The following is an 11,525-nucleotide window of genomic DNA, read 5'->3' on the forward strand; positions in this document are numbered from 1 at the left end:
TAATATAATTGTTTCAACTGCTTCGATTAAATATGCGAACATGTAGTATAATGAGAAAAACATGCCAACGCTGGTGAGATTATGCTACATCTGAAGTAAAATTTCCTGGTGAGCCTTAATTACTACTCACAGGCCACAAAACATTTTGATGGGCTTCCTTCATTTTGAAGTGAATCAACCCTATCAATGGTCTGCGGTTGATCGGATGCGGCATGAATAAATTCAACGCAACATATGCAAATCCATTATCGTCGGTGACTTGTTGAACCAGCATTTGACACAATCCGGAGGTTTTTAGCTTAATTATATAGATCTGTTGGGTGATATTGTGATCAAAGATCCCAACTTTTTGTTTTTTTTCTGCGTTTATACCACGGAATTCACCTTTCTTGAGAAAATTTGGAGCAGAAAGGATTCTCATCTGATACACCTGAGTCAAGGTTAATTAATGAGCTAAACATATAACTTTTTGACAATCCTTGCCCTTATTCCCCCTATTTGAACTTCCAAGCTGTAAGAGAATGCAACGGTGTCCCCTTCCATCCAACAAAAAGGCCCTTTCCATTATATTCTAGAGTGCATGAGCTCCCATGTGAAAACCGCTTCAAAACTAAACTAGCTTGATACCTTGACGACTCGCTCAGATCGATTTCCTCCATACCAAACCTCACTAAAAATGCCCTCCAAACGTCTATTTTGACATTCCTAGTGACCCTTTCTTGGCTCTCTGTTGAAACTATATTGATTATCCCTTCACCAAAATAAGTTCTTTCAAGTATAGTTCTGAATTTATTGTTTTTCTCCATGCAATCTTCCAGACAGTCAAAAAACACGCTGTAAAAGAAAAGTGCTTCAATGAAACGATCCACAAATGAAGAGGAATTGTGATTGGCCTCCACTTCAGTGACCACCATTAGAGCTGGCCTGAGTCTTGTTACTGCTCTCATTAGAATCTCCAAACGGTCGGGTGTCGATATCATTGTTCTTAACATCATGTACGAGTATATGACCAAAGTTTCATCAGCCTCTACATCCAACAGATCTTCCTTAAAATCTTTCATGTCTTTTAGATTAAGAACCTTGAAAATAAAAGGCAGGTTGAAAGACTGAGCAAAACTCAGCAGTCTCTTGCCTGTGTCCTTCGCTTCCTGTACATCAGTTGTTGTCACCGCGGTTATTTTGAGATATTGGATTGAGCAATCTGCGAGCCCTTGCATCAAGGCCGTCCATTGGATTCCACTCCTTACTTGGAGATCAATCAAATGGATCTTGCGAGATGTCTTCACATTCTCAATAATGGCTTGTATTGCAGCCAACTGCGTAACTTGAGCAAAGGGCAGCTCTTGGTGCACTGCCAAGAATGTGTTGTTTGTACCCAAGGCGAGACATGCCTCTCGTTTTACAGGTTGGTTTCTCATCTTCTCACCAGTGATCCACACTTTTTCTCTGTAAATCCTCTGTTGAAGAGCCTCAGCAAAGTAGAAGGCCACACGCTGGACCGGTGAACCTGAATCAGATGCCACCCACAGGCATCGCGAAATCAATTTACTTGCAACATCAAAGCGTCCACTGTGCACGTTTTCTGCTGCCGATAGGAGAAGATGCACGAGCTCCACATCCCTTGCTTCATCCATGGAAAGCCCTGAGAGGGAAGAACCAACATAAGGGTGGATAAACATGGAAATCCCATCAATTCTATTGGTGGAAAATTGGATGAACTTCTCTCCAGCAACTCTCAAGATTTCTTCTGTCGATAATTTCTGTACACCAACGGGTGTCTCCTCGATCAGATCCTTCAAGTTCTCGCCCCTCGACATCTTGAATCCCTTACCATAACTATTCAAGAGGTCCCATGATGCAAGAGAGATTGAATCTGGCTTTTCTTTAACAGGTTTTCTGAGTTCTGACACTGATGGCTGCAGATTTTCTTTGAATTCCTCAAGATCAGGCATAAAATGGTCGTTCTGAATCCACGTATCGGAATCAAGTTTCTGTTCATTATGTCCAAATAACTCGGCCTTTTTCTCCACGGAATTTTCATGGCCAAACACTGAACAAAATAAATCCATGAATTCGCCGTCATCCATGTTGAACCATTGATGTTCTTCGCTCACCAAAATCGTTTTATCTTTTGCATATCCAACCAGAGGATCACAATCATCTGGAAGAATATCATCATCCCATTGAAATGAGAAAGCAGCTTCTCCCACCATACTCACACAAAGAATAAGCTCTGTACACTATAGATATCGTTCTGTATTCGGATAAAGTCGAAGATCATTTCAGGCTACTTATACTCAAAATAATACAACGTTGAATCAGTTTTCAAGACCGTCTGAGCTAAACAGTGAAAAAATATAATTACAAAAAGAAAAACAGGTTTATGAACCACAGAATTTCAAGCTTCGTTTTTCAGCTGAAATATCATCTGGGAAGTCTATGAAAAGAAAATGTGTAAGAATCGTGACACTCTCGTACAGGAAAATGTGCAATAATCTGTCACCCGATAGAGACTTGTATAAGCTCTTGAAAGATCAGCCAGCGTCGGCCAAAGGTAAAAGGGAGATTAGTTGATTAATCAACCAAATAATTAATTAATGATTGCGTGTGATAGGGAACAAAAGAAACAGACAAAAAGAAGGTTACGAGAAAATGATGCCAACACTGGCTACAAGAATCACGCATAGAAAGCACATAGGAATTTTCTCAAATTCATTTACTAATATCTTGTTCTTGCCAGAGGTTAAATTGTGTGAAGATATTGTACTTGGTTAAATGATTTGAAACTCAGCAATTAAAATTTACTTATTATCAATCAAAACTAGTAAATTACCAAAAATAAATCCATCCAAATGGATCCAAGAACATGGTTCCTCTGATGTATCTGTCTACAGCCTGCTGCAACTTCACGTTCACCAGTTTGTCACATGTCTCTTTGGTATCGGATAAAAAACATATTAAAAAAACAGAGTAGCACATAAATTGTAGAAGAGACGAAGTCATAAACTCGATAACACCGCATGTATGTCAAAATTATCGCCGTAAAAACATAAAATTTCACCACCACAATCTTCACCATCAAATATTACACAAGAGCAGATGATATTTCAAACGGGACAACCCACACGCAGTCGGAACCGGCTGACATTTACTCATCACCCACACAGTTATGTTGCCTGTTCTACACATGTATAAGCTAATACTTTTTAAAAGATCAAATGGAAATTTAAAATTATTAGTAGATTAAAAAAAACACTTGATGGATGCTAATGAAACTAAGAAATTCCGATTTCATAGGTATATCAGATACAGGAGATAGATTGAGTCCACCTGATATCATCATTGATTTCATCAACTACAAATTATAAGACGATAGATAATACAGAATTTCCTGATTAACAAAAAGGTCACCGGGTTTTGGCAAGGATTCTAAATTCTTAAGTTCCAGATATAATCAATATGACCTCGTTTCTCGCTGATTTAACCATAACTGAATTACACAGTGAAGACTTTGGTCTTTGAGAACTACTTTTCTTCGGCAGCAACTGCAAGGGGCTGGAAGGCTTTGAGAGGATTCAAGATAACACCATCTATAAGACCATAATCTTTGGCCTCTTTAGCACTCATGAAAAAGTCACGATCGGTGTCTTGGTTGATCTTTTCAAGGCTTTGACCGGTGTGGTAGGCCAAGTAACCATTCAAATTCGCTTTGTGATGTAGCATTTCATTAGCCTGAACACAAGGATACAGTCCACATAAACATTGAGAAAAAACGCTTTCTTTTCCTCTTACTAGAAGAGAGAAATTACCACCTAAATACCTAATAAATTATAAACATGAAATTACCTGAATATCTATGTCAGTCTGCCCACCCTGTGCGCCACCTAGAGGCTGATGGATCATTATCCTCGAGTTAGGAAGGCTGTATCTTTTTCCTTCAGTGACCATCCAGAAGAAAATACCATTATACAATTTGAGAGACCAAGACACGATGGTCGAAACTCTAAACTGAATAAAAATGAGCCGATCGTATACCTTTAGTACCGCCACTTAACAGGAAAGCTCCCATACTGCACAAGGGTAAGGAGAGTCAATTTAATTCCCTATATTATGTCACAAAGTGATATAAAAATAAAAGGACCAGATGATCAGACCCCAGCCACAACATCCAACAGAGAGTTGAAAGCTGTGGATTATGCATCATCAAGATGTAGCATAGGCAGTATCCAATACTCTGAAAATTGAACTAAAGAAAAAAAATTGGCCAAATTGTCTTCCATTTTATCTTTTGTTTCAAATAGCATTATAGCAAGAAGTGCTGAAAATCGAACAGGGTAACACGTAATTTAATAAAAATTTGGCTGCCAAAAGCCCAAAACTCTAACTCATTGAATAGCGTAAGATGAATTTGCAGCGGCTTAATAAGGTTTATACATCCATTGAGAGATGGAAATTTGGAAATGGACTATCCACTGATAAATATATATAATTTGTACTGAAATAATGACATAAACAGATAAACTTTAGTAAGACAGCCAAAAGCAGTGCAATGAATCTTTACCTAGCTGCTAGTCCAACGCATACTGTTGAGACGTCGGGCCTAATATGCCTCATTGTATCAAATATAGCCATGCCTAAAATTAAGATGAAGTAAATTAGATGCATGAAAATCAAAACCCCACGTAAAGGAAGCAAAGAATCAGATATATTACCAGCTGTAACAGATCCACCAGGAGAGTTTACATACATGACTATATCCTGTCCAGTTACAGAAAATATTTAGCCTCGAATATTACCAATCAATCGGTGTCTAAGAAAAAATTCAATTGAAACCAAAGGCTTCTAGTGGATTTTCGTTTGCCCGTGAGGAAAGAATCAGGCAGGCCAAAACCCCACTTCTTGAAGGAGATGAGAATGATCTTGTTATAAAGAAGAATTAGAGTAATTTGGTAATTACAGCCATACACCAACCAGTACCACAATAAGGAATCACAAAAGAGGAAGCAATCAAAGAAATTGCTGATGGCTTGGGCAAGTGATACACTGATACTCCACATGCTTTACAAATCAATGACCATGCAGTTTAACTACAAAGGATTCGGATATTTAAAGTTACATGGAACGAGGAAAATATTAACCTTAGTAGGATCAACAGCATCAAGATAGAGCAACTGAGCAACAATTATATTAGCCATATCATCATCTACTGCTCCTCCACATCGTATAATCCTCTACAAAAATACAATGGATTCCAACTTTATCATCAAAAAAAGATAAAGGTTAGTAGTAACTGATAAACCTAAATGACATTTCAAATCAAACAAAATTTGCCTCACATGTTGAAAAAGCTGGCTGATAACACTCATGAAACGTTCTTGAACCATTGGAGGTGGACCCTGTGCACTTTGCGCATAAGCAGGAAAGTACGGTGATGATGGAACTTGCAAGTCATCCCTAAATACAATCAGACTTCCATTATTAGAAACTAATAGAATGCCCCTCTGTTTGAGTATGAGTGACATTCACCCCGGAGACCAAAGCGAAATCTCAAATAAATTTCCTTTGGCAACAATGAAAGTTGTAAAATGATCAGTAAATCAACATAAACTTCCGCTAATCAGAAACATACACCCCCAATTGGATTATAAGTTTTATGAAACAATACCATTAAATTTTTAACTCGTCGTGTTTAAAGTTGATAGCATAAAGTTTTATGAAACAATACCATTAATGCATTGAACTTGTAATATTTTGATATCGTTCACCGCTACCCAAATGCTTTCAACCAAAAACACCAAGACAATTCAGTACCAAATCCAAAGATACAGAATTTGAATTTGAGTAGTGTTGAACAACATCAACATCGACTCAATAAGACACCCCATCTGGGGAATTTGAGTAGTGAACAACATCAACATCGACTCAATACGACACACCATCTGGGCAGCACGCAATATCTGCAAGACCTTCAATATTTCCCCCCTCAAAATCCAAAATACCTACGAGAAACGTATACCTAATCGACCAAACACCACTGCGTGAGCTCTTTTCCGGCGCATAATACTGCGGAGCGTACATTGAACTTCGGATCCTCAATTTTCTGCAACAAGAAAACAATGATAACGCAAAAGAAAACAACTTTCAAACAATTGGATAATCAGAAGTTTCGTACCTGGAAGGGAGAGGCCGGAACGGAAGGGAGAGGGTTTTGGAGGCGGAGGCGGAAATGGAGGAGGAAGAGAGAGCGAGCGAGGATGAGTTGACGGCGAGAGAGGAAGAAGAACAGACGGAAGCCTGCGCCATTTTCAAGCTTATCCGATATACGGCGGCGACTCTGCCTCTGTGGAGTGATTTGCACTAAATCTCCGCAGATATTTGCCCAACCCCTTAATAAGAATGCTTATTATAATTAAACAAATCAAATATGGTTTGGAATCGGTGTTTAGTTCGTCATAGTTTGGATTGATCTAATTCATGAAAGCTCTTTCAAAACACTACCCTACCGAATTACTATTTCTCGGTTTTCGTTAACAAAATTTCATAAAATTTTAAAAATTTTATTAATGAAAAACTGAAAAATGCTTTCTAAAAACTATTCCAAACACTATCTTAATAATGTATGTTTTTTTCGATTTGATTTATACTTATAATAAAAAATAATTTTTTTGACACAATACTTGACATGCAAATTTTTCTTGTTAAAAGCAACTTTTACCTAAGAAATTTGGAAGATAAATTAAAATTTAAAATTATATAAATTATTTTTTATATCTAATTAGAAATGCATAGTTTGGATCGGTGTTTACTGTTTGATCGATCGTAGTTTGGATCGATTTTTAAAAATCAACTTAATCAGTAAAGTATAAATATTTTTCTGTAAAACATGTGCAATGAAAAACAATACTTTTGAGTTTTGACACAAAGACTTGTTTGACGATTTAATATAAGATTTTGTTGTGTTAAAATAACTTTTATTATGTAAGAAATTTGGAAGATATATTAAAATTAAAAACTGTGTAAATTATTTTTATAAAAAAACAATTGGTGTTAAATAATAACTTTTGGATTAAGATATGATCAATTAAATTTAAACCTAGATAAAATGTGGACAAAAGCCATTTATAAATTTATGTACGTGTGCTGGGAAATTAATCAACAGAACGAATGAGTCACATTGCATGGGCATCACTGATTTCGCATACGGCATACACTTCACCCCAATTCCAAAGGTGATAGACATAAAACAGGGTGTTGAAATACATTTCACCATTAAACACCGAGATAAATTTGGATTTTGGGATCCTTTTTGAGGTTTAAAATACAATATTTTAGCAATAACTAAGGAACATGTTAATCAAAATAATTAGCAGATGAAGTTCATTAGTTTTCAACGTGAATTAAGCCTAAGCAAAAAAAACCAATATACTATTTTTATTCACGACTCTAAGGTACTATTTCATTCACAAACCAGACTTCAAGGTTGTAGTTGGTTCATCACAGGAAAAATAGAAGTTAATACTGGTACAAAGAAAGTTGGCTGTAACTCCGAATAATTTCGAGTACTAAAACTAACCTACCTAACATGGCATTGACTACTTCCAAGAACACCACCATTTCAGCAGGCCTTCTCGGTTGGCGCGTTTCAGTTGATCGCCTTGTAGCATTGGAGACTGCAAAGAGGGAGCTTTGACTTAGAATCACGGTACTTGTAAGGATTGGTACAAGAAGGGCCAGCACACTTCTCGCGCGGAGCTGGATAGCTGCAACATCAAATGGGTTTCCAATCAAATCGCTATGAAAGTTAAAATATGAGGAGAGAAAATGCTTTGGGGTTGTGTGAGTGAAAAAATGGCATTTACCCGCAAGGATTGGAGTTAAAAATTTTGGGCAAACCCATGTCGGGGGAGAAAGAGAGAGTGGTTCCAGCAGGACCCATGACCCATCTAATGGTGTTTGATGAAAGAAATTGAGCGTTCGCCGCCTTTTCCTGTTTTTATTTTTAAAATTTACAAATGCACTTGTATCAGTGGTTACTTAAATAAATCTCGAAAGAATATTTGAAGTGTCAAGTGTCCAGGGCTCAAAATACCTGAGCCAACTCTTCCTGGCGTTTCTTCATCTTCTCTTCTCTCTTCTTCCTACTTGAATCTTGACCGAGTATTTTTCGAATTGCCTCAGCCTACAAATTCAAAGAAGTTTGTTCATCAAACATCCCACCTCTAAATTAAAATAGATAAACAAGATGTATGATGAATAAGTGACCTCTGATTCACGGGCTGCTTTCTCATTTTGCATTCTACGTCTCTGAGCAGCCTCAGCCTTCTTCATTTGTTGCTCGACTTCAGTCAAGACCTCCTTTTGCTCTGTACCATGGGAAGTCAGCACAATTCTAGCAAACAATCCAAATGTAAAAACAGAGAATATAAATTTCACACTGACTTCGAGGAGGAGCTGGTGGTAAGCCATTTGGGAATTCAACTTGACCTGCTGCGGATGGAGAAGAAGCATCCTTACTTAAAAGGGCTCGCTGACGGGAAGTAAGAGCCAATTCCCTTTTGTTTTCTGCTGGTAACTCTGACAGATCTTTCTTTTGTTTTTTCTTCTTTCCTTCGTGCTCCTCCCCATCAGACAATGGTTCTTCTTCATCCATATAGTCCATGTCCCCAGATCTCGACTTCCTCATATCTCTACCAGGTCTTCCTACATCTTCCATATTGTCATACTTTCCAACCTTGCGTTTTTTTCTGATTGATTCTGCCTCCAAATCCCTGACTACAGATATTTTCGAAGTCTTGAGTTTCTCAAGGTATCGAATCTCATCATCATCATCCTCATCAAATTCCCCATCCAATACTCGTTTTTTAGGCATCCTTTTGCTTTTACGAACTAAATCTGGCTTATCAAATTGCTTGTCCACTCCATTCTTTGCCGGAATCCTCCCCATATCCTCCCTCTTCAGACTAAATCCACCTTTCGAGAAATCTTTCCATGGAATCCCTTGGAAGCCACTTTTCTTTTCTACAGGTGAAGAGTGATATTCATCGGAATTTTCCTGAAACGACAAAAATATGCCAAGAATGAAAAAGTTGGAGGTCTTCAGATGGTATATATAGTATGATAAAAGCACAATCACCGAATTTTAATGCAGGAGATTCTTCCCATTCAAATACTGAAGTAACTAAGTTGCCCTTCATATCATATGAACTCATGTCTCACTATGTATACCTGCCCTGACTTAGTCCCAACGTTCAGACAATCAAATTATTTTCATCTTAATAATCATTATATTCCTGATTAGAGGGAAATAAGAGGGAAACAATAAAAGAGTCCAATAAGTAATCCAAAATGATCTTTTATGAGTATTTAGGCCTTAAATGAGTTCAATAACTATTTTATTTTCTCTATGCTGATATCTTGTGCAAAGAAACTATATCTACGATGTATCAGTAATTCCATTTATCACAATCCTATGGAATTCTCTCAACACATTTTCGTATAGAAATGTACGAATTCAGCAAGCACTTGTTAATGAATTTGATTTATTCCCATGTTAATTGCATAAAGTACTTCTATTAAAGGGTCAAAACCATAGAACAGAAACCATTTCAAAAAACTCACGTGTACACAAGATTTCCGGGGAAATAATCAAATAAGATGTAAAAGATCACAACCTGTGGAATAAAATGCTGTCGCGTTCGAGTGTTGTCTGATGATTGATCGATCTTTGTTGAAGATCTGCTACTGGATGCCCCATTAGAACTGGATTTGGTTTGAATTGTTCTCGTAACACCACCAACTTTCAATTTAACTTTTTTTGGCCTGTTCTCACCACCTGTTCCATCCCCAATCACACCACTACTAACAGAAACATTCGATCCTCCATCAGATCCACTAACTGGCAAGGACCTTGATAAACACTGATTCAAATTGAACATTTTTCCCCCAGAGTTAGAATCGGCAACGTTCTCATCACTCGAGACCTTACTTGCGTCATCTGAATGTGGGGTCGAAAATCTGGGGGATTGGTCAGAATGAAATGCCGGAGCATCAGATTTAGGTCGGCGTGAGGTTTGGGTTCTCCTTTTTCTCACAGTAACTCCGGTACCCTCCATTTGGGGAACCCTAGATTGATCCATCGCAACAAAAGATTCTGGTTCTAAAATCACTCTAATACCACTAGTTGCACACGTGCCAATTAATCGAAAGCATGCAAGCCACGTATTGCATCACGGTCTCTGCCAAAAGTTATTCAACACAAGATCATGAAAAGTAAGTATCCCGATAACAACTATTACTAAGACAACTTTTAATGTGAAACCTAAAGTAAGAAAACAATCCGCACGAGTTATGCCAACATATGACAGAAACAAATGCATGAGTTATGCCAACATGTATAAATAAAACAAATGCACATATAATTGTCAGAAAGACCCTCGAATGCATGAAGCAATAAAAATGGCCAGCGACATTGCAATTAAGGGAGGATAAACAGGTAAAATAAATCAAGACAAAAGTCCAAGCAGATTAAAGTAAACCAAATAAAGACATCAAAAGGTATAGTCAACAGTATATATAAGTGGAAAATATCTCCACATCCACCCATTGGAAAATCAAAAGCGAGAAACAAAAGAAAAAAACTAAAGCACATTAATAAAACAAAGACAAACATAAGGCCGCCATTAAGCATGCATTATACCATCGGCAAAAAAGCAAAAACCAGATAAACCCACAAAAAACCGGCATTAATGCCTTCACTCCATGATAAAAACTAAACAATCAATAACAAAAACACCGAGCAAGAGGATACAGCACTTGCAGGAAGCCAAAAAAACCCAAAGCTTTACAATCAAATTGGCCCATGAAAATTCAGCAACCAAAACACAAACAAAAACACAATCCTCCCCACACAGCCGCGCAAATTTTCCCACACAACTCAAAACATACTCAAATAAAGCAAATCCAAACCAAGAGACGCCTAGCATTGAACGATCGACACAAACCCAAATACCACCACATCTCAAACCCACAAATCCCCCAAAACAAACAACCCAATCCAAGGTCAAAACCCACCAAAACAAACCAAACAGAATTACCTCCCAAGAAGAGAACCAGAAGCATACACAAAAGTGCGAGGGAGGTAAAAGAGATCGAAGCAGGTGCAATCGAGGGCAAGAAATAACGGGTCCGCGAGATAGACAAATAGAAGCAAGAATATGTATAGTGGAGAGAGAAAGAGGGGAAAAATAGTTTTGTTTGGACGTGTGCGCTAGGGTTAGAAGAAGGGATGATAGAGAGAGAGGTGTTGATAAAGAGGGGTCTGGCCACAATAGTAAAGAAGACTCCCAATTTCTTCTCCATTTTTTTCACACCTGTTTGCGTGAAAATTTCGTGGGCTGTGTGTGTGCGTGGTTGCTTTGAAAAGGGATTTTTCCGCCTCGGCCCGCCGACTCAACGAGGCGACTCACCTCCCTTCTCCCCCTCTCTTCATCAATACTTGTGTATTATTACCATGCTGCAACTGCGCG

General features: G+C 37.9%; 3 protein-coding genes across 4 annotated transcripts; all 3 read right to left on the minus strand.

Annotated features, from left to right (window-relative positions):
* Window positions 1-99: 99 nt before the first annotated feature.
* Window positions 100-2,676, minus strand: LOC140887010 (DELLA protein RGL2-like). Its single transcript, XM_073293999.1, has one exon. It carries the CDS (start codon window positions 2,211-2,213, stop codon window positions 495-497), a length of 1,719 nt encoding a protein of 572 aa, XP_073150100.1. The 5' UTR covers window positions 2,214-2,676; the 3' UTR covers window positions 100-494.
* A 584-nt stretch (window positions 2,677-3,260) lies between these two features.
* On the minus strand, window positions 3,261-6,416 carry LOC140890396 (ATP-dependent Clp protease proteolytic subunit 5, chloroplastic). Its single transcript, XM_073298160.1, has 9 exons — window positions 6,173-6,416; window positions 6,017-6,100; window positions 5,337-5,454; window positions 5,139-5,231; window positions 4,713-4,758; window positions 4,562-4,634; window positions 4,036-4,070; window positions 3,847-3,935; window positions 3,261-3,732 (listed from the first exon to the last, which is right to left on the minus strand). Exons 1-9 carry the CDS (start codon window positions 6,301-6,303, stop codon window positions 3,526-3,528), a joined length of 876 nt encoding a protein of 291 aa, XP_073154261.1. The 5' UTR covers window positions 6,304-6,416; the 3' UTR covers window positions 3,261-3,525.
* Window positions 6,417-7,423: 1,007 nt separating this feature from the next.
* LOC140891807 (uncharacterized) lies at window positions 7,424-11,525 on the minus strand. 2 transcript variants are annotated; one of them, XM_073300458.1, is made up of 7 exons: window positions 11,121-11,525; window positions 9,672-10,235; window positions 8,440-9,052; window positions 8,263-8,363; window positions 8,090-8,179; window positions 7,860-7,987; window positions 7,424-7,760 (listed from the first exon to the last, which is right to left on the minus strand). In XM_073300458.1, the coding sequence occupies exons 2-7, from the start codon at window positions 10,134-10,136 to the stop codon at window positions 7,643-7,645; spliced, it is 1,515 nt and encodes a 504-aa protein (XP_073156559.1). In that variant the 5' UTR covers window positions 10,137-10,235; window positions 11,121-11,525; the 3' UTR covers window positions 7,424-7,642. The 2 variants fall into 2 exon arrangements, with proteins under 2 accessions (XP_073156559.1, XP_073156557.1); XM_073300456.1 differs by having other exon boundaries at window positions 11,094-11,524.

This window comes from Henckelia pumila, chromosome 3 (genome assembly GCF_033568475.1).
Source record: "Henckelia pumila isolate YLH828 chromosome 3, ASM3356847v2, whole genome shotgun sequence".
Taxonomy (NCBI): Eukaryota; Viridiplantae; Streptophyta; class Magnoliopsida; order Lamiales; family Gesneriaceae; genus Henckelia; species Henckelia pumila.

Bases quoted from the DNA above. Each gene is read 5' to 3' on its own strand.
- LOC140891807 (XM_073300458.1), bottom strand. From the start codon at position 10,136: ATGGATCAATCTAGGGTTCCCCAAATGGAGGGTACCGGAGTTACTGTG. The intron at 9,053-9,671 runs GTTGTGATCTTT...TTGTCGTTTCAG, and splicing joins GACAGCATTTTATTCCACAG to GAAAATTCCGATGAATATCA. The intron at 7,988-8,089 runs GTATTTTGAGCC...AAATAAAAACAG, and splicing joins GCCAGGAAGAGTTGGCTCAG to GAAAAGGCGGCGAACGCTCA.
- LOC140887010 (XM_073293999.1), bottom strand. From the start codon at position 2,213: ATGGTGGGAGAAGCTGCTTTCTCATTTCAATGGGATGATGATATTCTT.
- LOC140890396 (XM_073298160.1), bottom strand. From the start codon at position 6,303: ATGGCGCAGGCTTCCGTCTGTTCTTCTTCCTCTCTCGCCGTCAACTCA. The intron at 4,635-4,712 runs GTAATATATCTG...TCTTAATTTTAG, and splicing joins TGGTGGATCTGTTACAGCTG to GCATGGCTATATTTGATACA. The intron at 3,733-3,846 runs GTAATTTCATGT...CCTTGTGTTCAG, and splicing joins AGACTGACATAGATATTCAG to GCTAATGAAATGCTACATCA.